At 53.1% G+C, this 24,617-nt stretch overlaps 1 protein-coding gene across 1 annotated transcript; it reads left to right on the forward strand.

The window, feature by feature from the left end:
* The first annotated feature begins 1,936 nt into the window (after positions 1-1,936).
* SPSB1 (splA/ryanodine receptor domain and SOCS box containing 1) lies at positions 1,937-24,393 on the forward strand. Its single transcript, XM_064730697.1, has 3 exons — positions 1,937-2,098; positions 17,458-18,262; positions 22,459-24,393. The coding sequence occupies exons 2-3, from the start codon at positions 17,569-17,571 to the stop codon at positions 22,584-22,586; spliced, it is 822 nt and encodes a 273-aa protein (XP_064586767.1). The 5' UTR covers positions 1,937-2,098; positions 17,458-17,568; the 3' UTR covers positions 22,587-24,393.
* The last annotated feature ends 224 nt before the right edge of the window (positions 24,394-24,617 follow it).

Genomic DNA, 24,617 nt, shown 5'->3' on the forward strand with positions numbered 1-24,617 from the left:
TTCCAAAGGGACGCGGTTTTCAGAAGGAGGATGCTCATCCCCATCCAGACCCCAGAGCTAATCTACAGTGCTGAGTGCTGACCACAAGGAAGCAGCCATGCCAAGCCATTCCTCCTCCCACCTTCCTTTAATAGTCTCAGCATAAATTCACAAGGATTTGAGCTGGAAAAGTCTCTGCTCCATCCCCAGTCAGTCAGAGGGATCCCACTGCAGGCCACAAACACTGGCCCCTGTCTGTCACCCCTTTCTGCCGCTGTTTGTGCTGTGGTTTGAGCTGCAGACTGTGCTCAAAGCAAGTGACTGAAGATTAGCAATTCCTGCTTCTTGAGGAAGCAAGAAAGTCAAATATTAAGGAAATAAAAGCAGACAGGATTCCATAGGAGCTGTGATCTCATCTGGCGAGAAGCCACCACAAAGCTGAGAAGTTCTGCTTCAGCACTTGTCACGTCTGGTTTCCTGCAGCTTCCCTGCTGCTCCTCTCACTCCTCCAGCCCACTTCTCCCTGAAATTAGTGGGGCAAAGTAACTCAAATATGAGCAGGACCAGGTCAGAGCAAAGTAGTTTTGAAAAAGCTACCCAATATATATCTGTTTGACATAAACCCTTCTATTTTTATTTTGCAGGGTGTGAAAGAACATATTTGTGCTGTATCTACAATCTCCCCGGTGTTTCTGGTCAGCTAGAGTAATAAATTTATTCTGATGAGAATGTGGTTTTTTTTGAAGGACCACAGTGGCTGGCATAGAGCAACTATTTCCCACAGATATCAAAATACGCTCAACAAATTAGTGAATTAATTGTGCTTTCTTTTTTTGCATGTGCCCCATGACCATCAGTGATGAGAAATGTCAAGAGCCATGCTCGTGTCCAATCCCCAAGAACAATAACTGCAGCAGCATGCAGGGCATTGATTCCACAGTGACTCAGATGGCAGGCTGCCACCTCTGAATCACCCACACCACTTCCTGCAGCAGCTCCTAGGTGGTCCTTGGAGGCATCCCATGCAATATGGCTTGCTGAATTTATGACAATCCACGGCTTTACAGCTTGAGCAGTATTGCTACAAACCAGTCTTTTTGTCTGGAAGCACTGAAAAATTCATCATCTCAAAGGGGCACTACCGGGTCAGGTTTGTCCACAGGGTTGTTTTTATAATGAGGACTGAAATGAACAGAATTGTATTTCCCAGGTTTATTTCAGTAAACAAATGAGTCTTTAAAAGGCAAACAGACATTCCCAGGAGTGGCTGAAACAAATCACAGAATCACAGAATGGGTTAGGTTGGAAAAGACCTCTGAGATCTCCGAGTCCATCCTGTGACATAACACCATCAAGCTGAGCATGGCACAAAGTGCATTCCCCGAACACCTCCGGGCACGGAGACTCCGCCGCCTCCCTGGGCAGCCCCTTCCCGTGCCCGATCCCCCTTTTTGAGGAGAAATGCGGAACTCTGTGTGGCTGTGCGGACACCGAGGATGGAGCCGTCACCGAGTGCCCGGAGATGCCCAGCGCCACGCCCGGGGCTGCCCGCTATGCCAGCCGTGCCTGGAGCCAGGGTGGCACAACGGCACCGAGCAGCGCAGATCTCACACAGAAACGGGCTGGAGTAGCACAACAGCACGGAACAGCCCACATCTCACACAGAAACGGTGCCGCCAGCGGGCCGGGGATGGGTGCAGGGGCCGTCGCTGCGGGGCTGTCGCTGTGCCCCGCGATCGCGACCTCCTCCGGCGGCAGCGCCCCGGATCCGCTCCGTTCCCGGCCCCGCTCCGTTCCCGGCCCGGCTATGCAGCTTCCCTCGCCGGTCCCGCTCCGTTCCCGGCCCCGCCGCTCCCTAGCCCCGCTCTGTGCCCGGCCCCGCTCTCGGCCCGGCCCCGCTCCGTTCCCGGCCCCGCCCGCCGCCGGCGCTGCCCGGGCGGAGCGGCCGCGCCCCGGGCCGGGCCGGGGGCGGAGCGGGGCCGCGCCGGGCGCTATTTGGGCCATGTGATGCCGGCCCGGCCCCGCTGGGCGCGCCGGGAGCAGCGGGCGCGGGGCTCGGCCTGCCCGGGCACGGCACGGCACGGAGCGGGGCCATGGTCCGGCGGGCAGCCCGGGCACGGTAGGAGCGGGGGGCGGGCGGTGCGGGGCGGCTCCGCGGCCTGTCCGCGCTCGGTGCCCGCCGAGCCGAGCGGGGCCGGGCAGGGCCCGCGGGCGGTGCCAGCTGCGGAGCCGGGGCGAGGCCGAGCGGCGGCCGCAGCCCTGCCGGGCCCGGTGCTGGCAGCGGGGAGCGGCACCGGCGATGGGGCGAGGGGGCCCGGGGGCACCGGTGATGGGATGAGGGGCACTGATGGGGTGCTGGCCCCGGGGCCCCGGTGATGGGGTGCTGGCCCCGGGGCTCCGCGGCCGCGCCGGGGATGCCGCGGGAGGGGCGGCTGCCGTTCCCGGTGCCGTGTGCGGGCTCGGAGAGCAAACGCCGCTAAGCGGTGCGGATCGCTCGCTAGGGCAGCGGGGCTGTTCCTTCAGGGTCGGTAAATTACCGCGCGGGCTCCGGAGCACACCGTACAAGGTCTGGTTGGTGTGTCTCTTTGCTTACTACATAAACCTCTGCGAATTCAGCGGGGCCTTACATAATCCTCTATCCGGAGGACCTGGGCTGTTGTGATAAGGTCAGTGTTGCTGTAGCCTCCTGCTGGACTGTGCCGTGTTTTGTCCTTATTCCCTGGCTAAAGTGGGCAGCCGGGGTGCCTGGTGGCCGTGCCTGATTCAAAAACTGTCAATTGTCTCAGCCGTGGCACGAGATAAGGAAGTTTACAACACGATTGTAAAAATGGGAGTTGCTCCTTGGACACAGATCACCTCTTTCTTTTTTTTTTGTTTTTTTTCCATGATAGCGATGCAGGATGGCTCAATGAACCTTTTGTCCCAGGAGTAATCTGTGCCTTTCCCACCCCTCTGACATCTGATTTCTACACCAGATGCAGCGTTGCAAAGCTCAGTAGCACAGCCAGCTCAGTGTTGCTGGTGTAAGCTATGCAGAGCCTCCAGGGCCTTGCAGTGAGAGTGGGATGGTCAGAGTGGCTCTCCCAGCCTGCAAGGAAGGATATTTCCGTGGTGAGTTAATAAGGGAACAGCCCGGAATGCCACAGAGCCGTGCTGCTGTTTGCAGAAGTGCCGGAGCATCTCCCCTGAGCTGCCCTGTCACCGTGTCACCCTGCTGGCCCTGCCAGGGCTCTCAGTAGTGGTGCTGATGGATGCATCAAGCAGCAATTTGCTCCTCACCCCCCTTACAGGCAGGGGATGAGCTGCAGCAGTGTCTCAGTGCATTCCTCAGGGGATGCTGGGCTGTTGCAGTGCAGCAGCCCTTGCAGCCTCTCTCCGCTGCTCGGGAGGTTACTGAAGTGCACTCTGATGTGCTTTGGGGCTTGTTTGTAAACTGCTGCTGGGACGTGGGCTGGTGTTCCAGGAACTGCTACGTGCTGTGTTTGTGTGCAGCCCCTCGCTGCTGCTGGGGCTGGGGAATGGCCTCTGCTTGTTGCTCTCCTGTCTCTGCATTGCTTTTTTCCCCTGGACCCTATTTCCCTTCCTCAGAAAAAGTGAAAGCAGTCTGCAAGGTCTGCTTGTCTTGTGAGGGCTAATTAAGAATTCATTAAGTTCCTGGAATTAAAGATCCGTAGCTGATGAGCCAGTGAGGACACTGTGCCAGGGTTTGGGACTGAGTGCAGACAGTGCTGACAGATAATACTCCAAGTCACAATGTGGCTTTTGAAGAATTTAAGATGTGGGATGGAGTATGTTCTGTGGCTCTCTGAGGTTTGTGTCTTGGTCACATTTTGTGGCTGATGCCTCTGCATACACTGGAATTGGCATCTGGTGGGCTCTGAGAGGCCAGGGCGAGCGGTGGCTGTAATTTTGGGCTTTAGCACACTTGTATTTACTGAGCCTGGAGTCACCCAGTGCTGAGGATTAACTGGGGCTGGCAGGGAGCACCAGTGAGACGATTCCAGCTGGGCTGAGTTTATCTTCATGTCCTGTGGCAGGAGCCTTGTACATGCATTAACTGCAGAGCAGCTCAGCGTATCAGCAGTGAGGAACAGCTGGCAGCCCTGCCCCAGCTCTGAGCTCCCCAAACCTGCTGCCTGTGGAGCTGCTGCCCCTCCTTTGTGTCTCCAGGTGTGTGATGGAGCTCATGCCCACAGCTGGCCCTGCCAAGTCACGAGTCAGACACCAGTTGCTCTCAGACAAAGCTCTGTGGTGCCTGCAGAGTCAAAGTGAGTAAGTGTCTGGTACCAGACTGCAGCCACTGGGTTCCTCTGCTGGTGGCCTTTGCAGAATGAGCTCATGTCAAGGTGTTGACTCACTTTCAGTTACTGCAGTGCTCTGGAAAACAAAGAAATCTTCCCTTGAGTTACTCCATGTGAGTAATTGCTGTAGCTGCCTCTGTTTCCATGAATAATTGCTGGGGGAAGAGTGCAGCTGTCCTTAACAAAGATGGGATGTGGGCTACAGGTAATGGCCAAATGCTCTCTGCTGAGTGTGAGAAAATACAGCTAAAAAATAATAGTTTCCAAGCACATGGTGGGGAAAACGTGCCACTGTTAACTGTGTTTTCCCAGGGACTACTAAAACATCCATTCCCTTTTAACTCTGCGCTGCTCTGCCCTTAATGGTAATGCTTTGGAAACTCCTGGGATCAAGTAAATTGGTCTGTGGCATTGGTCAGAAAATTCTCTTGCAGACTAAGTGCTTTTTACAGCAAAAGGAAAAGTCCTCCTCCTGGGTGTTAATTTGGTGCAGGAACTGCTTTTATCTGTAGCTCTGGGGTGGCACGAGCCGCCTGAACCCTGGAGTGTTTGAGGGAAGGAGATACAAAAGAAATTTCCCTGGTGAGGTTGGTGTGGTGGGGAAGGCACTGACAGAACCCTCGGTGCAGGATGAGAGGATGAGCCATGTCCTGGTGCCAGGGAACCTGAGTCAGCTGTGCCAGCCCTGGGGCTGCAGGCTGCCCTGGCAGAGCCCTTCAGGGCTTTAGCAAAGAGGGGAGGGAAGGAGGATGTCCTGGAGCACAGGGAGGAGCAGTGTGAGTGCTGCTGCTGCTGGGGACAGCTGTGCCACATCTGTCCTGCTCTGAGTGCGCAGGGCAGCTGTGCCGAGCTGGCAGGGTGTGTGTGTGCCCCAGGGAGTGTGGTTGGAGGGATGAGGGCTGCAGGCTGCTCCTTCCTCATCCCCTCCATGTGTGGCCCTGCTGCCACCGCTCCCTGGGCACTCCCAGAGGAACCAGGGAGTGTTTCCCTGCTGGCTGGGCTGGGCTGGATGCCAATGCCAGGCTTTATTTATGGGCTCTGCCATGTGGCTCGTCCTCGCAGTGGGGTGGAAAAGGTGGGAAATGTGTTATCTATGCACAGTGAGGGGCTGGGGTTGGCAAGGCATGGGCTTGCCAGTGTCCACGTGGAAGATGCCTTGTCATCCTCCCTTCTGGTGTTTTGTGTGTTGTACTTAGCAGCATTGCAGGTCAGATTCAGAATGTTTTGGGTTAGCATCTTTTTCTCATTTAATACAGAAACAGCCACATGGCTTTGCTTTAGCTTTTTTCCTTAAGGCTGGAGGGCCTTGTTCACTGATATTTCCTTGTCTCGTGGCTTTGTTCTAGAACAGAAAAAACTCACATGGGAAGACAGACTTGAAGCTGAAGCAGTGCTGCTGCTGTGTAACAGTACAGCTTCCCCTGGGAGGAGAAAGTGACACATTTCTTTGTTCTCTTACAAAGCTTCCTCTGTAAGGAGAAAGCTTTTTACTCAAACAAACAAACAAAAGGACCCCAACAAGCAGCACCATCTGCCAGATAGCAGGGTGAGAGCCATTGAGAGCTTTGGGGCAGAAGGTGGTGATGTCTGAATGGAGTTACCAAACATGGGCTTTTTCTTTTCGCCTGGAAGGGGAATTTGATGAAGCTCCTAAGTCAGAGCAGCTGTGTGGATGTTAGCTTCAAACTGCTTTCTTTGGAGAGCTGGTATGTTATCAAGGCAGGAATCTGTCCTGAGGAGATCCCAGATGGGGCCTTGACACCATAAATGTACAAAGGCACTCAGTTGCACAAAAACTGCAGAAACAACTTCGTTCTGAAGAACGTGAGCCACGGATGGTGGAGTGCCAAGAAAAGCAAGCAAGGGGTAAGGCCAAGCAGTTCTCTACATGAGAAGGCTACATTGGTCTCAGATGTTTAGAAATTCTTGGTGCAAGCTTCTCCGTGGATAAATTCTGGTTTGAATGGCCTCTTGTAACTGAAAATCTACCTAAAGCAGAGATGTGAAAAATGCCTGCATCCTGGCTATAATGTTTGGAGGTTAGTAGCAGGCCAAAGTGTGGCTCTTGCCCTAACTCATTGCTGGTGGCACGTCAGGCTCTGTGCTGCAGGGACAGCAGCTTTGAGAGGAGAACAAGAATGGCTCTTGAAATGCTTCCACACAGCAGCCTGTGCTGCTGAGACTGGGGATGCTGGGTGTGAGGGGTTGTGCTGTGCTGTGCTGGCAGCAGCTCCACGTGGAGAATCTCCCTTGATGTTCAGTCTCCCTTGATTGTCAGTGCTCTTTTAAGGCTGAACCATCATGTTTACATGTGGGCAGTGAGGGAAGGGTTGCTTTGTCCCCCAGGGCAGTCCTGCATCTGGGGTTTGGAGGCTCAGGAGGTGCCCGTGTAAAGCAACGCTCAGGGCTGTGTGAGCAGCTGGTGAGGGCTGAGCTGGGCTGGGAGGGCTCCTGTCTGCTCCCAGTTCCTGTAAACTCCAACAGCTGCACAGCAAACCTGCTGACCCTTGTGCTGAGAAGGGCTGTGTGCATCCAGAAAGTACCTGGCTTGGTGCCTGTGGGCAGGAAATGGAGATGCTGGGACTCTCTGTTCCGGGCTCGTGTGACAGACGTGGGCTGCTGCGTGTGCTGTCCCCTCTGTCAGGGCTCCCTGGTGTCCCCACGGTGTCACTGCCAGGTACTGGGGCTGTGCATGGGGTTCCATGCACCAAACTGTGCTTCTGGGGTTCCAGGCTGTGCGTTTGACTTGCTGGAGGTTGAGATGGGGAGAGGAAAAAGGGCAAGCTGTGTGTCTTATGGTTTTTAATGGATCAGTGACTGAGCTCCATCGTGGGACTTGGACACTGTCATTTCTTGATGGCTGCCTTAGTTAATTGATCTTCAGGTGATCCAACAAGCTGCTAAATAGTTGGATTTTTAAAGTGTGTCAAGGAGCAGCTTTGGAGGGAATGGAGAGCGGTTTCACTGACACTTGGTGTCCTGGCTAGCAGGGTGGCTGCAGATGCTGCCTCTGGTGAGATTTGGAAGGGGCAGGTCCTGAGTGCCCACAGTGTCCAAACCTGCACTTGTGGCATGAGTAACAATCAGTTAAATCCCAGCCTTTATCTGGGTAATCTGAGAGAGCCTGGTGTGACACGGAACTGGATCTGCAGGAGGCACAAGCTCTGTGTCAACACCTCCAGAGGGAGGGGACACTGGGCAGACTGCCTGGAAGGAGCAGTGCCCACATCAGTTGCAAGTTTTGGTCAGAAATCAGAATTGAGTGGCTCCTGGAGCTTTAGGTGGAAGATATTTCTTGATGCAGGTGGGCACTGGAGAGCAGTGTGCTGTGCATTAGGGCTGAGGACAAACCCCCCTGTGTGTTTAAGATGGGAAAATGGGCTTGAAGCTTACAGTCACTCAGTGGAGAGGAAGGTGCCACAACCAGCACTTGTTCAGAGGCATGTGCTCTTATGTTATTTGGATTAGGCTGTCTTCAAACTTGGCAAAAACTCCACCCAATCCTCAGTCTGGACTGGCTCTGAAAGAATCCTTGACCTCATGGGAATCTCCATTTCAAGGTGCACAGCAGGGATTGCACTGGCATAAAACCCTTCTCAACAGGAGAACATTCAGCGTGCTCTCAAATCTTGTTCTGGCACACCTGAGAGGCCACAGGAGGAGTCTGTGCAGGAGTGGGGTCTGACCCAGGTTTGTGGTGCCAGGTGTGATCCTGGGGTCCAGGGGGACAGAGCTGATGGCCCAGCAGGTGGCAGGGTGGCAGCAGGGACAGGGTGGCTTTGCAGGGCCCTCCATGGAACCCTGTTTGGCCTGGAGCCTGACAGAAGAGCTGGGCAGCCCAATCATCTGTGCTCAGATGGGTTTCTCCAGGGTGAACAGCTCCACAGCCAGCTCTGTCCATCCTGGCTGGTGTCCCCAAGGCATTGGTGTTACCTGGGCAGGTTCAGGTGATGCTTCCATTGAATGTCAGCAGTAGCAGTGTGATGAGCTGACTGCAGGAATAAAACCTCAAGGTGAGTTTAGTCTGGTGGGAGGTTTCAATGGAGGAAAAGGCTGTTGGATGTGGTGGCTTTGTTTGATGTTCCAGACATTGGCTGTTCCAGACAGTTTACATCTGTCCTGTGTTTGGGAGGTTGTGGTGCACGGGCTGGTGGGTGGCAGTGGCTTTCTCACTGCTTTCAAACTGGTGTTTGCACACAGCAAATCCTGGCCAAGCCATCCAGCCTGCTCCAAAGGAGGAATCAGAGCTTCAGCAGCAGCCAAGAAACAGCTGAACACACTTTGAGAGTGAGCAGCCCAGAAAAGACAGAAGCCTGCACAGTGGAGACAGCACAACTGCCTTATCACTGCTGCTCTTGATCTCTAAACTTTGAAAAAGCAAGGCAGCTTCTCTTCTGCTTGTTCCTGAGCATGTTGAGTGCATCTTGCTTCAGAACAGATCTCTTGCCTGTTTCTACAATGCTGCTTCATCCCTATTTCTTAACTTCTATTAATCTGTCTCAGCCCTGGTTTTCTGACTGGAAACTTTCCATTGATGTCATGGGAGCTTTCCGTGGCCCACATCAAATAGCTGGGTTCACCAGGAATGAAGTGACTCTCCAAATGTTTATGTTAAACACTTCTTTGGGAGGCATGCTGACTGATGAGGACCTGTGGTGGCTGAGGTATGTGGGGAGGATAGGTTGGCTGTGCAGCCTTTGTCTTGCCTTTGAAGCTGGAAGTGCTGGCAGCTGTGGAGTGCCCAGATAAGGGCTCGGGAGTGTTCCATCACTGTCTCCTGCACTGCAGAGCTCTCTCTGTGCCTCTCCCTCGTGGAAAGGACGGCCAAGTCTGGATAGTCACAGCAGAAAGCTGTTGGCATAATTACAGGTATGGAATTTTGTTGTTTGAGAGGGGAAAGCCGCAGTTTAGTCTGCTGAGGAGCCCCAGGGAGGGAAGGAGGGACATGTGTGTTCTTCAGACCCTGCTTGCTCAGGCTCCTGGTGGTGTCAGAGCGTTTGGAAGGGGGAAACAGAAGGGATAAAAGCCACCCTAGCACTCCCTGTCACCACCACAGATGCTGAGCATGGCTGGCTCCTTCCTCCCCTGCAGGACATGGTGCACACTGGAGGTGGTGAGGAAACCACTTTAAATATCACTTCATTTACAGAGCTCAAGCTTGTGAAGCTGCTGCTTAGGAGTGAATTCCTGAGTGTGTCCCAGTAAGGCTAAGGGGCAAATTTCTCCCCTTCCCACTTGAAGCAGTATTGCAGCTACTCTGAGCAATGCTGCAGTGCATGTCCTGGTCACTTGTTTTGGCAAAAACATTTGTTCTGTATTGCCACAACTGCTATTTCCAGGAAAAAGTTGCTCTGGGATATCTGGCCACCTTACCGTGCAGATGCCTTTGAAAGCAGCACGTGCATTCCTGCAGCCACAGTTTGTATAATGTGCTTTTATCCTCCTCTTTTTGGTGCACTCTGCACTTGCAAATCTGATTTGTCTGGTTGAGCTTTTACAGGGATAAAACTTTGAGCAGGAGAGCTAGAAAAGCTTCTCAGAATTGCTGCTTTGTGGAGCCTTTTGGTGGATGATTTAGGAAGGCAGCCAAAGGCTTTGGGTCACCCTGCCTGTCTCAGAGCACCACAGCCCTTTCCAGGGACCCTTTCAGGTGATGGGGAAAGCAGAGCATTGCATCACTGAGTCTGTGCTCGCTGCCAGCCCCAGCGAGATGTGCAGTGTCTCCTCCTAATTATGGGATGTCCCAGGTCAATTATAGCTAAACACAGAGCCCAACCGTGTCATTAAACTTTTTTGGCTAATGACAAGTCAGAAATCCAGCCTGGTCCCGGCATGCTGTGCTCTGGGGAGCTGCTGAGTGTGTTCCAGTAAAGCTGGCAGTGTGAGCAGCCTCTTGTGCAATCTCTGCCAGGAATATCCTCCTGGTTCAGCACTTGGGAGCTTCCTTCTGCTCTGGGAGCCCTCTGGGAAGCTCTGGAGGCTGAAGCAGGGATGTTGTGGCCTTGAGCAAGCCGAGGTCTGGGTGACCTGACCCTGGTATTGCAAGCTTGGGTTTGTCTGGGCTCCTCACCTCAGCTGGCTGCTGCAGTGATTGGAGAAGAGAAATTGCATCTTCTGGCGATGCTGTTGGATTTGGAAAGGGTTTTTCCACAGCTTTTGTTATGTTTAAGGGTGGTTGTTGTTCCCAGATTTAACTTGAATAGAAAACATAAGGCTGCTGCCAGCTTTCTGTCACAGACACCTTTTATCTTGCATTCATCTCTTCCAAGCAGATGCTGCTTTCATTTCTTCTACTTATTTTTTCTTGCTACAAAACTAAAATTAACAGCCCTTTGATGCAGGGGAAGAAACTGTATTTCAAAGCAAAGTACCCAGTTAACTTTGCTAACAAAACTGCTGGTTTTATCTTGGAGGTAATTCCACGTTCCTTGGAAGCAAATCTGAGGGCTGGGAGCTGCTGAGCCCTGCTTGCTGTGACAGGCGAAGGTGCAGACCCCTCCTCACCTGGGAGCTCCAGTGGCTCCCTCTGGCCTGGGAGGTGCAGGGGGAGGCTGCAGGTGGGAGAGGAGGTGCCAGACACTGGTGCCATGCACAGGATGTGTGCAGGATGCTCTCCTCACAGCTGCAGTTTCAGGGGTGCCAACCGCAGCCCGAGGTGAGGAGGGGCTGGGGGAGCACAGGCAGGGCTGTGGCACTGCAGCAATCCGTGCCCAGAGCTGGCCCTGCCTCCAAGGACTTGTCCTGAGCAGCAGCTCTGTGTGAGCATCCAGATTTCGGCTTTCATCTTTTCCAGTTAAAAAGCGCAGCCCTGTTCCTGCAGTGCTTCCTAGAGGTGGCGTGAGGGCTGTTTCCAAGGGGGAGGTTGAAAGCTGTCTATCCTCAGAGGGAGGACAGCAAGACTGTACCAGGAATGGAGAATTCCTAAGCCCAGTCTGTGGCTGGCTTGGCCAGTGGCCAGGACATGGCAGAGAAGATGCTGCTGTCATCATTCAGCACATTACAGGAACCCTGTGATGCAGCAGGGGCATTTCGACTGTGCCCAGGATCTCATTTCAGAGCAGGGCCAGGGAAATACCTGCTGGAACTCACCTTGGCAGGTGGCTTTGCCTCTGGGCAGCTGCTGGAGGGTCTGACAGGCTCTGGGGCTCTTGCCTTAAAGGAGCTGTGAGGAGCCCCTGCTCTGGGTGCATCGCAGGGTGGTGACTTCTGAAAACATCCTTGTGCTAAGTGAACAGAATGGTTTCCCAAACACTATGAAAAAAGTCACTTCCTCAGTGACTCAGCTGTCTCCTCTTGTGAGGTTTTGTCCTCTGTGGTGGCAGCCTCAGACTCCACAGACCTCAGGACAGGAAGAACCTGAATCTGCAGTTCAAAGGGTGAAGGATCCACTGGGGTCTTCATACAAGGGTGCAGCCTCAGTCCTGTTCTTCAGCACTTGGGAAGCCCAGGATGGAGAGATCTGGGTGAATATTACAGAGGAATGCTGAGATTTTCCATGTGCCAAGGTAAGGCAGTAAGGCACATGAACTGATCCATGGTTGTGTTGCTTAGAGTCGTTTGCTGTGGGGTGTGAAGGCACTAACAGCTGGGACAAGGGGTTGAATTCACTTGTTTAGGAGTTATTTGACCTGAGGATGAGCACAAAATTGAACCTGAAACTGGCTGGAATGACTTGGACAGGGAGGAAGATGCTTAACCCCAAGAATGAGAAGTTTTGGAACAGAAGTATGGAAGTTTTGGAACGAGGTTGCCCAGACTTGGACAGGCTCTGGTTTTGAAGGTTTACAGGAGTAAACTGGTGAGAGAGAAAACAGAATTGGAGTGCAGCAGGGATGGAGCAGAACTTCAGTTGTGCACCACGAGGCCCTGGTTTTGCTGAATGTGCTGCTCTGGCTCTGGATCAGAGCAGCATCCAGCTCCTGGTGGGACTCTTGCAATGGGCCAGGATTTGTTTGTTCCCAGTGCCTGGCCCAGATTTCAGCAGTGCTGTCTCTGCAGCGAGGAGCAGGACCAGACACTTGCACAACTTCCCCTCTGGCAGGGATGTGTTTGATGTAAATACATGTGCTGCAGCTTCAGACACAATAAACGTGTTTGGGAGTAACAGGCTGAGTAATCTGGTGCTTGGCAGCTGCTCTGCTCTGGGGATTTTTGCTTTACTGTTAGCAGTGCTTGTGACATCCTTAAATGAAAAAAGGAAGAGACAGTAACTGAACAACTTAATATTAGAATAGCTCCAGCTACAACTGCTTTACCTGACAGGAGGGGTCCTGCTGGGTCTGTGGCTCCTGACACTGATGTTGTGTTGCCTTTAGGAGCAGGGATTGACTCCTCACACTCCACTGTGGATGTTTTCAATGCATCTTTTGGGAAATGCTCTGCCCTGCTGTCACCTGGGAAGGGACACAGGGCAGTTCTGGTAGGTGGCTGCTGAGAACGTGGGTTTCTGTTAAAAAATGAATTCATGAGCTGTTTTAGGGGAGAGCTGTGCTTTGTTATCCGGAGTTTTGTCCTGATGGGTTGGTGGTGGTGTTGGCCACAGCCAAAAATTGCTTTTGATACAGGAGTGGAAACTCTGGGCACAGGTAGAAATATCAAACTTCATTCTTTCCACTGCTCCCCTCATTATCTGACAAAACTCATGAACCCAGCTAGTGAAACAGAGATGAGGGATGGGCAGTGAGCAGTGCAGGCTGCAAATCAAGTGGGGAAATAACAAAAAGCAGGGAGTTGTGCAAGAGGGTGGCTTGTTCTGGATTATGTGAGCTTCTTTAATGCAAATAGCTCAGAACATAAACATTTACTGTTTAAAATTCACGGTGGTTTAATTGTGCAGGAAATGCCTCTCTAAATGCAGCCTCAAATGGCTCCAGTGCTGCAGGGAAAAGCAGTCAGCAAACAGGGCAGTCTGACCAGGCCTGTCAGTGCTGCTGGGTTATAAAACTGGGGTTGTGTTTGCCATGTGCCAGGCACAGGCTTCAGCCTTGGAGGGTAGGGAGGCTTCCTCTGGAAGCAGGGCTTGTGTGCAAGGTGTCCATAACACAGGGAGAAATCAGGTGAAGGTGGACACGGTAGAGGAGGTGTAAAGGAAGGTGAAACCTGTGGATATGAACCTCTGCCTGTGACCTTTCCTCCTGCTGCTTATGGGACTTATTTGTGATGGTTTTTAGTCTGCAAGCAGGTTGTGGACACATCTCTTGGGTGCACCTAAGGAAATTGGGGGTGTGGGATGTCTGTGCCTTTCCCACCTGAGCAGTTGACATCCATGAGTTACCTTATGCAGAGCTGGAAGGAGCCTAATGACCTTTGAAACATCCACTGAACTTCCTCTGTGAGGAAAGGCAGCCCGAGTTCCCTTGTTTCATTTAAAGAAATTCTTTTTCTCTGCAACCAAAACTGCTGTTTGTGACCTGCCTTCAATGGGAGAGAAGATCTCTGGCACAAACTTCAGGAACTGCTCCTGAGTCGCTTCCATCCTTACAAATACTTTGCAGAGCGAGCTCTCTCCTGTTGCCTAGAGTTATTTTCTGCCAGATTGTGCAGCGTTGCAGTTCACAGGAACTGGCTGGGTAGGTGGACAGTGGAAATTTAAGTGTCTCGCAAGTGGCTTGGTTGAGGCTGGGTGGTGGTTTTTGCTTCAGCTGTTCATTGACTCAGACGTGCTGCTGTGAGTAACCTCAGAGCTGTGTTCTGGAGAGCCAGACACGGGAGGGATGGGTGAGAGGGCATTGCCAAAACAGCAGAAATGTTCAGCAGAACTGCCTGAGTGTGCCAGAACCATCACTGGAGGGATGGGTGAGAGGGCATTGAACTAGGAGCAGGTGAAATGGGGTGTCCTGGCTCTTTGGGGCTGAGTTTGGTGCTGTTAGAGGCTCCTGACCATGTGCAGTATATATATATATATATATATATACATATCTCCTTTTCTGCTGAGGTGTGTTCCAGGCTGGAAATCTCTAGGGCAGGGCTCTGATTCATTGTCTGCAGAGCACCCAGAGCCTGTGAGGTGTGTAAAGGTTTGGCCTCTTATCTGTACAAGTACACCTAATGAGTTTATGGAAAGGAGATAAAGCCACAGTAAACTGACTTGAAGAAATAAAGTAAAAGTGGATCAGGAATGAAGGAGCTGAGGATCCTTAGAGTGTTCCTGTTGTTGGTGCTGCACACAGGTGTCCTGTGGGTGCAGAGCAAGGGAGGGACAAACTCTGAGAGGGACCAGAGTTCCTGAGCTGGGCACCAGCTCTGCCCTGCACAGGCAGTGCCTTGCTTGCAGAGCTGTGTTCTCCTATTTAACAGCAGGATTTTCCTTCCATTTCAATGTCTCTGCTGTCTCCTGCCCTGATCTATTTGCACCATCACTTGTTTTGGAGCCTGGCATTTCCTTCCAGCACGGCAAACTGACACCTTGCTCTGAACACCTAAATGGAAGGGAGGGCTGATTCTCACTGAAAATAGCAGGGAATCCTTTTCTCTGAGGCACCCTTAGGATTTCACTGCCTGGATTTTTAGCCCATGAGGTTAACAATGGAACTGACAATAGCAGGGAGCAGGAGTGGGGATGAGCTGGTGTTGGCAAAGCAGAGCAGAGTTGCAGCAAGCCTGAGCTGTTGATAAGACAGATAAAAGCACTTTCAGTGTTTACATTTGTACTTAAACCTGCAGCAGCTCATTCCCCAGCCTGTCTGCTCATTTATGGCTGGCTGTGTCTCTGTGGGGCTGCCCAGGACATTAATCCTTTAATTTCACAGGATGAGCCTTTCTGTCTCCTCCTGCTGCAGGAGAGTGCCTGCATTGTCTTGTGCGTGCAGAGGCTTTTCCTTTTAGGAGATGAGGCATCACTGTGCTCCTGGCAGAGGGCAAGGTGCCACTCTGCAGTGCCAGGCCTGGTGCCAGGAGCACAGAGCCAGCTGTGGGCAGGGATTATTGCCCTGCCCTAACAAGGAGATGTATTGCACTCAGTCCTGGCATGGGCTGGCTGTACCTGCCCTGCTCTCGCTCTGACCCACCCTCTGCTTCAACCTTCTCCCTTTCTTCACCCCTTTCTCTTTATTCTGGCCATTGGCTTTCACCTGCTGTGAGCAGTGCAGGGGATGAGTGGTGCCTGTGTTTGGAATCTCCCTGGGGTGATTCCCTTTCCCTTCCTGCTGCAGCAGCCTCAGAGAAATATGATGGAGCTTATGTTGGCAAAAGGCAGAAAGCCACAATGAACAAGGCATTGTTTTGCTAATGAAGAGCACGGTTGTGTTCCCTCGCTTCTCCTGGGTGTTATGTGCTTCAAAGAGGTCTGCACTCCTGCAGCCTGCTTTGTTTTGGGTCTTGTTTCCTATGCTGTGCTCTCACATGTACTGCACAGGAAATCTCTGCCTCTCCTCCCTCTGCCAATGTTTTGTTCCCTTATCCTAATCAAAATTCCAGCAGCTGGATTTGCCTGTGGACTCCCACGAGTGCCTTGCCAGTCCCTTGCTGTCAGCTTTTGTCCATGTGCCTCAGGCATGGGATGCCAGGGCTTTCACCTGGTGCTGCTGTCTGGTTTCATCCCAGCTGAGCAAGGAGCCTGCTCTGAACCTTTTCCAAAATCACTTTGGGTCAGCTTTAACCTGCCTGTCCTGGGGAAGCTCAGCTGGTGTCTGCTTTGCCTTGCTCTGGGGATGCCTTGGCTGGAGATGCTGCTGTTCCTGAGGGGCTGTGAGCCATGGAAACTCATGGGGCACAGCAGCTCAGCCATGGCCCTGCCATCCCCTGCTGCCCTCCCTCAGCTGGTTCTGCTGGTATTCCTTTTTTCAGCTGGTGACCAGCTGGCTTACACAGGCCAGGATTTGTTTGGATGTTGTGGATGGCATTTATTTCACTTCCAGGATGTGTGGTGGTCATCTCAGCAGCTGATAACATGGTTGGAGCCTATTTAAATGGCATCTTCTGTCTCTGTGCCCAACATCTGAGGTCCCTCAATAGTTTGAAATATCAGTACTGTATCTTGTGCATTGGGATGTAACTTTCAAAGAATCTCAGGCATTTTCCTCTCCATTCATGATTTTTTAAAAAAGTGGGTAAGGAAAGAAAAAATAGTCATGTCTCTTGTAACTTAAAATTGGGATTTAGCTCACTGTTCATACCTTGGTAGGAAAAGACTGTGGGGAAGCTGCTGAATTCACCCCTAACCCAGAACACAGTGAGCCCTCCCTGTTCACCTCCTAGCTGGAGCCTTGCTGATGTCCAGTAATCTTATTTTTAAACCAGATCTGATTCATGCTCTGTTTTCTATGCCAGATGAGGTCCTTGGTTGTGAGTAAGTGTTGTGACTGTAGCTGGCAGGAGCGCTGCATGATTGCCTCACTTCAGGAAATGTTAAAATAACACTTTTTTTTCTTAGAAAGCTCGTTTGCACCCCTCCCACTCCTAATTCTCCTAATAGCTGCCCCCAGTTTGGCAGCTGTGTGACAGAGGGCTGTTTGTGTTGCTGAGTGAGAGCAGAGGCACTGGAGTGGATGCAGTGCTGGAGCAGAGGTGCACAGAGCGAGCAGGGCTCTCTGGCCAAGCTGGCTCAGACCTCTCCGAGGTTCCTCTGCAGTCTGGAAGGAAATCTGCTCAACTGTGGGAAGGATCTTGCTCCTCCCCCTGGACTCTGCAACTGGGGATTTCTTTCCCTCTTGGAGAAGAGAAGCTGCTCACTTGGGACGAGCCAGGCAAAGGTTTACTGCCCTTGCTGCAGGGGTTTGGAGGGGCCAGAGCTGCTGGGATGAGGGTCCCCCAGCAGCTTTGGGCTGCTGCTGTGGACTGGCAGCCAGGCCCCGAGGTACTCAGCTGCAGAGAATTGTCTCCTGAGCCCTGCACCCGAGGCCAGCTGGTGGGAAGGGAGCACACCTTGTTGGGACAAACAGCTGAACGCTGTGCTCTGCGAGTGTGGCACACAGCGCTGAGTGTGCAAATGTTTAACTCATCTCTTGTTGTTCTTTCCTTGTTGGGATAAACACCTTGTTGGGACAAACAGCTGAACGCTGTGCTCTGGCAGTGTGGCACACAGCGCTGAGCGTGCAAATGTTTAACTCATCTCTTGTTTTTCTTTCCTGTTGATAGACATCCTGTTGGGCAAACACTGAAGCTGGCTCTGGCAGTGTGGCACACAGCGCTGAGCGTGCTAATGTTTAACTCGTCTCTTGTTGTTCTTTCCGTCCATTAGGCAATCCTGAGCGGTGCACATCTGGACAGAGCCTCCTGGCAGCCTTTGCTGCGGGGCTGGATGACAGCAGGAGCTGCCAGGTGAATCGATGAGCCTGTGAGGAGGCCAGCCATGGGTCAGAAGGTCACGGGGGGGATAAAGACCGTGGACATGAGGGACCCTGTGTACCGGCCGCTGAAGCAGGAGCTGCAGGGGCTGGACTACAGCAAGCCCACGCGGCTGGAGCTGCTGCTGGACATGCCCCCCGTGTCCTACGAGGTGCAGCTGCTGCACTCGTGGAACAACGACGACCGCTCGCTGAACGTGTTCGTCAAGGAGGACGACAAGCTCATGTTCCACCGGCACCCGGTGGCGCAGAGCACGGACGCCATCCGCGGCAAGGTGGGCTACACGCGGGGGCTGCACGTGTGGCAGATCACCTGGGCCATGCGCCAGCGCGGCACCCACGCCGTCGTGGGGGTGGCCACGGCCGAGGCGCCGCTGCACTCCGTGGGCTACACCACCCTGGTGGGCAACAACCACGAGTCCTGGGGCTGGGACCTGGGCCGCAACAGACTCTACCACGACGGCAAGAACCAGCCCAGCAAGACCTACCCCGCCTTCCTGGAGCCCGACGAGACCTTCATCGTGCCCGACTCCTTCCTGGTGGTGCTGGACATGGACGATGGCACGCTCAGCTTCATCGTGGACGGGCAGTACATGGGGGTGGCCTTCCGGGGGCTCAAGGGCAAGAAGCTGTACCCGGTGGTGAGCGCCGTGTGGGGCCACTGCGAGATCCGCATGTGCTACTTGAACGGACTGGACCGTGAGTATGAGCCCTGTTCTGGCCCTGTTCTAGCCCTGCTGGGCTATCCTGGACCATCCCGGGCCATATCCTGGGCCGGGTTCTCCTCTTCCTGCAGTGGGGTGTGTGACTGTGTTGACAGGCTCTGAGGATGAGGGAAGAGACAAGGATCTGACTCCATGTTTCAGAAGGCTTGATTTATTATTTTATGATATGTATTATATTAAAACTGTACTGAAAACAATTTTATTAGGAAGTTAACTAAGAATAAAAAAGAATGTTAACAAAAGCTTGTGGCTCGGACAAAGAGTCTGAGCCAGCTGACTGTGATTAGCTATTAATTAGAAACAACTCTATGAGACTAATCACAGATTCACCTGTTACATTCCACAGCAGCAGGTAACTGTTGTTTACATTTTGTACTTGAGGCTTCTCAAGAGGAAAAATCTTAAAGAAAAGATTTTTCATTAAAGGTGTCTGTGACAGGGGAGGATTTGTGTCAGCAGCAGCACTGCTGGGTGCAGCTGTGATTCCCCCATGGACAATGCACAGTCTGTCTGTCTGTCTGCACACCTGTGCTGTCACCAGGCACTTTGCAGGGAGCAGGCAGGGTCTGGGGAGGTGGTTTGGTGGCAGGATGTGATGCCAGTTGTCCAGCTAGAGATGGGAAACCTTGTATTGATACCAGAATTCTTCTGACAGTTGCGTTACTGGCACTGCAATCCTGGTGTCTCTTTACAGAAAACAGTCTCTGAAACAATCCCCTTCCTTCAAGGGGATGTTTAAAATCCCTTGCAGGCAGGAACAGGGACAGACCTTCCCCTCTAAGAAAAGGGGAATGTTTTCCATCTCTCAGAAGGTGGCTCACTCCCCTGTCCCTCTCAGGGCAGGGTGTGCTCGTGTCTAGCAGGGGCTGGGTGCTGTTGTCAGCCCAGCTCACATGCCAGCCCCTTTACTAACAGGCACATCAGTCTCCAGCTAAGCTTAGTAATAAATTTGGCTGTCCAAATGTGCTAAAGTCTGTTATCTCTCATAGTCAGAAGTTCCCATGGGGCCAGACTGTGACTCAGTCTTCTGGGTAGGGTGGAGGAGAGAGGTGAAGGAAGTGGATTAAAATCTGGATTTATGTCACTAGTGAAATAAATTTGGCAGTATTGGTATGAGGAGCAGTTTCCCCTGCATTCCAGAGCAGTGTCTGCTCAAGGGCTCTTGTGTTTGTGCAGGAGGTGTCCACACTGGCAAACCCTGAGTGCCACAGAGCTGCCAGCAGAGAACTGGGCTGTCAGAGTGACCAGGAGAGCCTTGCAAAGGGGCAGGAGCAAAACCTTGCAGGTGCTTTGGGAAATAGACTTCAGCTCTGCAAGACCAAGCAGAGAGCTCTTGGCAGGGCCCTTCCTCACCCAAAGAAAGCCCAGCTCTTTCTCCACAGCAGCTCCAGGAGCCAGGTTCTGCTGCAGGGCCCTGTCACAGACACATTTTATGGAAAATCCTTTCCTTTGTCAGGATTTTTTCCTCCTGAGAAGCTGAGAGGCCTCGGGGACAAAATGCAAACAATGATTATCTGCTGCTGTGGAATGCAATGGGTGCATCTGTGATTGGTCTCATGTAGATATTTGGAATTAATGGCCAGTCACAGTCAGCTGGCTCAGACTCTGTCTGAGCCACAAACCTTTGTTATTCATTCCTTTCTATTCTTAGCTTAGCTAGCCTTCTGAGATGAAACCTTTTCTTCTATTCTTTTAGTATAGTTTTAATGTAATATATATCATAAAATAATAAATCAAACCTTCTGAAATATAGAGTCAGATCCTCATCTCTTCCCTTCCTGGGAAGCATCATGGCAGGGTCCAAGCCAAGCCCTGCAGCTCCACTCCAGGGCAGGGAATGTGGAGCTGTGGTGTGAGCCCTGGGCTGGGTAAGGGCTCCAGGCTGGAGCTGTGTGTGAGCCCTGGGCTGAGCAGTGAACCGTGGGCAGCAGGCCAGCAGGGATGGATGCTGTTCTGGCACTGACAGAAAGAAGGTGTCTGGCTCTGAGCACTCGTGAGCACTCAATGCAGCCCTGTGCAGGGATTATTGTGGTGCTTGTGAATGGAAGGAGGTCAGCTCTGTGTGTGTGTGTGTGTGCTTTCTCTGCTGCTCCGCTCAGTGCAGACCAGGTGAGGACAGACCTGAGTCTCTGTGGAAGAGCCTCTCCTTTAGAGGCCCCTGAACTGAAATGTGATTGTGCTGTGGGTACCTGAAGGCTCTGGGGGTCAGGCCCCTTGTGCTGGGGGTGCTGCTGGGCACTGCCTCCGTCCCTGCTGTCCCTGTGCAGGGCAGGCAGAACTGGGGCAGGCTCTGAATGCAGACCCTGAGTCTGTGCCCCAGTGCTCAGAATGGGCAGTGCCAGGGCGTGCTGCCAGTGCTGGGGCTCTGTGCAGTGCCCAGCCAGGCTCAGGGCAGAGCAGCAGAGTGTCTGTGCCCGGGGAGGGGCAGCAGGGACCCTGGGGTGGCTGAGCAGCACACAGGGCAGGGCTGGGCACAGGACAGGTGACACAGAGCAGCAGTGTGTCTGTCCCTGGCATGGCTGAGCAGCAGTGTGTCTGTCCCTGGCATGGGTGAGCAGCACACAGGGCAGCGCTGGGCACAGGACAGGTGACACAGGACAGGTGACACAGAGCAGCAGTGGGGATGCTGGGCTTGGCAAGTCAGGTTCATGTATAGTGGAGCTGGAGGCATCTGCCAAAGCTGTGGAAGCTGCAGCTTCTGAGCCAAGCTCACCTGTCTGTGGGTGCTTTCAGTGAGCAAAGGCAGCTCCCTGGTGGTGCAGCAGAGCCCTCAGGCCACGGAAGGATGGCAGTTACCTGCTTTGGGATGTGTCAGCCCTGGCTGGGGCAGGAGGAGCCCCTCAGGCCTGAGCAGGGTCAGGGTGAGCTCTGGCAGCTCAGCAGTGATTTTGTTTCAGCCTGGCTTTGACCTCAGTCCCCTCTTGCTGTGAGTGGCTCCTGAGCAGCCAAGGCCCCGTGTGCCATTCCTGAAAAACTTGTATTATCTTGTTCAGGGGGTTAAGTACAGGATGCAGAAAAAGATAGCCAAAGGCTTGTATCCTTCCTGGGCCTGTGACACGGGAGGGAACTGTCAGGGTGCAGAGCTCTGACAGATGGCTCTGCTTTCCTTGGGAGCTCTGCAGTGTAAATGAGGGGCTGGCAGCTGTTCCCCTCCTGTGTGAGGTAAATCATGCTGCTTTCAGGGTACCCAGACCCCTGAGGCTCTGGCTGCTGTGACTCTACAAAGCTCTCTGGGTACTGCAGCAAGAGGCATGAGCTGGAAGGTGTGTTCTGGCTGGAATTGCAGAGAAGGAACTTCCAGCTGCTGCTGTGGGGTTGTTCCGTTCACTCACTGGCTGGAGTGGCCTGCAGACACACCTGGTGCCCTGCTGGAGGGCTTGGTGGGCTGGACATGTGGATGGCTGAGGGGCTGCACACCTGCCAGGGCTTCAGTGCTCCTGCTCAGAGCTCCAGGGGTTTACAAGCAGCAGGATGAGTATGGACCTCATGCCAGGTGTTCAGTGCTCCTGCTCAGAGTTTTCTGGGGTGTTTACAAGCAGCAGGGTGAGTGGGTGAGCGTGCACTTTGTGCCAGGTGTTCAATGTTCCCAGGGGGTTACAAGCAGCAGGGTGAGTGCACCTTGTGCCAGGTGTTCAATGTTCCCAGGGGGTTACAAGCAGCAGGGTGAGTGCACCTTGTGCTGGGCATTTGGGGTGCTCTGGTTCAGTGTTCTCTGGGTGTTTAGAAGCAGCAGGGTGAGTGGGTGAGTGTGCACCTTGTGCTGGGCATTCAGTGCTCCTGCTCAGAGTTCTCTGGGGTGTTTAGAAGCAGCAGGGTGAGTGCACCTTGTGCTGGGCATTCAGTGCTCTGGTTCAGTGTTTTCTGGGGTGTTTAGAAGCAGCAGGGTGAGTGCACCTTGTGCCAGGCATTCAGTGCTCCTGCTCAGTGTTCTCTGAGTGTTCAGAAGCAGCAGGGTGAGTGTGTGAGTGTGCACCTTGTGCTGGGCATTCAGTGCTCTGGTTCAGTGTTCTCTGGGGTGTTTAGAAGCAGCAGGGTGAGTGTGTGAGTGTGCACCTTGTGCTGGGCATTCAGTGCTCCTGCTCGGAGTTCTCTGGGGGTTACAAGCAGCAGGGTGGGCGGGTGAGGCTGCTCCCCCGGGCAGGGCTGCTGATGTCTCTGCTCTGTCCCCAGCTGAGCCCCTGCCTCTGATGGACCTGTGCCGGCGGGCTGTGCGCCTGGCCCTGGGCAAGGAGCGGCTGGCTGAGATCCCCACGCTGCCCCTGCCCGCCTCCCTCAAGAGTTACCTGCTCTACCAGTGAGCCGAGCGCCAGCACACAGGTGGATGGAGCTGCCCCGGGCCCTGCCCTGCTGGAGCTGATGGCCGAGGATGGATCCCTGCATCCCTGCATTGCTGCCACCGCTGCAGCCTCCCGGGCTGAGTGCTCTGCTGCTCGGGAGCCCCTGCCCAAGCACACTGAGCAGAGGAACATTGCCAGAGCCCTGTGCTCCCTTCTCCTCCTGGGAGAGGCTGTGCTGCCTCCCTGGGCTCAGGGGAATGGTTCTGTTCCAGCCAAAGGGAAGGATGGTGAGAAAAGAATAATGGTAAAAGTAAGAATTCAAACGTGATCTGAGGAAGAGGAGGCATTAGGAATGCAACTGTCAAGACCACGTCCTGAGAAGGGAGAGGCTCAGGATGGCCAGCAGAGTTGGAAAGAGTCTGGAGTACCATAAAGAATTAATTGAGGAGTTTTTAAAAGCCAAAAAATAAAAAAGTACAACCCCAAGCCCTGAAACGCCAAAACCAAGAGCCCTTCCTCCACCAGGACCCTTCTGAGCTTGGAGAAGGTGGTTGTGTTGCTGATGTCTGTGTCTGTGCTGGGATCCTCACCCTGCTCTGTTGCTGTCTCACAGGTGGTGACTCCTGCTGCCTTGTTTAGCACCAGTGCTCATCCTGCTCCCAGGGGTTTCACAGCTGATTTTGCAGTCAGGCTGTGTCCCCACACTCCTCCTTCCTGCTGAGAGCTGCAGCTTTGCTCTGTGGTCCCTGGCTGGGCTGGGACCGTGTGTGTGAGCTGTCACCCAGCTGTGTGTGTCACACATCTGTAACACATCTGTCACAGCTGCAGCTCCTGTCCCCTGGGCTCTGCCCCATGCTCAGCCCTCAGAGCCACCTCCCCGTTCTCTGATGGCACTGCCAGGGAATTCTCTCCCTGATGAGCTGCTGAAATCCACCCAAGCCAGGCTCAGTCTGTCCCAGAGCACCCCAATCCCCCCACACCCTGCAGCAGAGGGGCTCCCTGCCCTCTGTCCCCCACGAGGGGTCTCAGGGGCTCCAGCAGCAACCCCAGGGCTCAGACAGGCACAGCAGAGGGAACTGAACCTCTCCAGAGCTGGGGAGCAGGAGAGAGCTGCAATAAACAGGACGAGCAATTCAGGCAAAATCAGCACATCCCAAATAGATCCTCAGTAGCCAAGTAAAGAGGTGACACTCCTGTGTTAGCAGGAGCTGCTCTCTTGACCTCTCCACAGGTTACTATGCTGCCTTTCTGGGGTTATTTTGCACATTTCTTTGTGTGGTTTTTTTCCTTGAAAAATGTTTGTGTGATTGTTTTGTTTGTTTTTGCTTTTGAGTTATCCCTTCAGTTTTGTGTAGGTACAAATGAGTTTAGTGGTTGAAAATGTTAATATATATATGTGGGGTGTATGTATAAGAACATGTTTTAAACAGCTGCTGTAGGGTACCTTTTTGAAAATAAACTACTTGCATAGTATATTTTTTAAAGCACAGAGTTGGTGCCAAGACTGGGTGGGGTGTGATGTGCCCCTTTTTTATTCTAATATTCTATGAGGTTTTTTTTTTCAACGTAGGGGTTTGTACTAGTTTCTGTTGCAGGGTGGGACACAAAATTCAGTGTATGGAGCCCTGCTTGGTTGCCTTCAACTCGAACCAGTGTCTTCCAGAGCTGCAGGGAAGAAGCTGTGTTCTCCCTACTCCTGCTGCCCTTTGTGCTCCCTCACTTCCATCTCTCCTCACCTCACCAGGACATGACTCTGTACCGTTTAAAATCCTTTCTATTTTATGACTGTAGATAGCACTCAGTAACCTAATAAACTTTATTAAATATTGCTTGGTGGTGGGGTTTATTTGCATGAGATGATCAGGTTTCTTTGTGCTGTGTTTCTGCACGAGCAGTGAGTTTATTCCTGGGGAGCCTGCCCAGACAGGCAGGGCAGGGGCTGCCTCTGCCTCATCCCTGCTTGGAGAAATAACAGTTTACATCTGAAATGTGTGTGCAGCCCCTCAGTGCCTCAGGGATGGAGCTGGGTGTGACCTGGGATGGGACAGCCCT

Source organism: Zonotrichia leucophrys, chromosome 21, assembly GCF_028769735.1.
Source record: "Zonotrichia leucophrys gambelii isolate GWCS_2022_RI chromosome 21, RI_Zleu_2.0, whole genome shotgun sequence".
Classification (NCBI taxonomy): Eukaryota; Metazoa; Chordata; class Aves; order Passeriformes; family Passerellidae; genus Zonotrichia; species Zonotrichia leucophrys.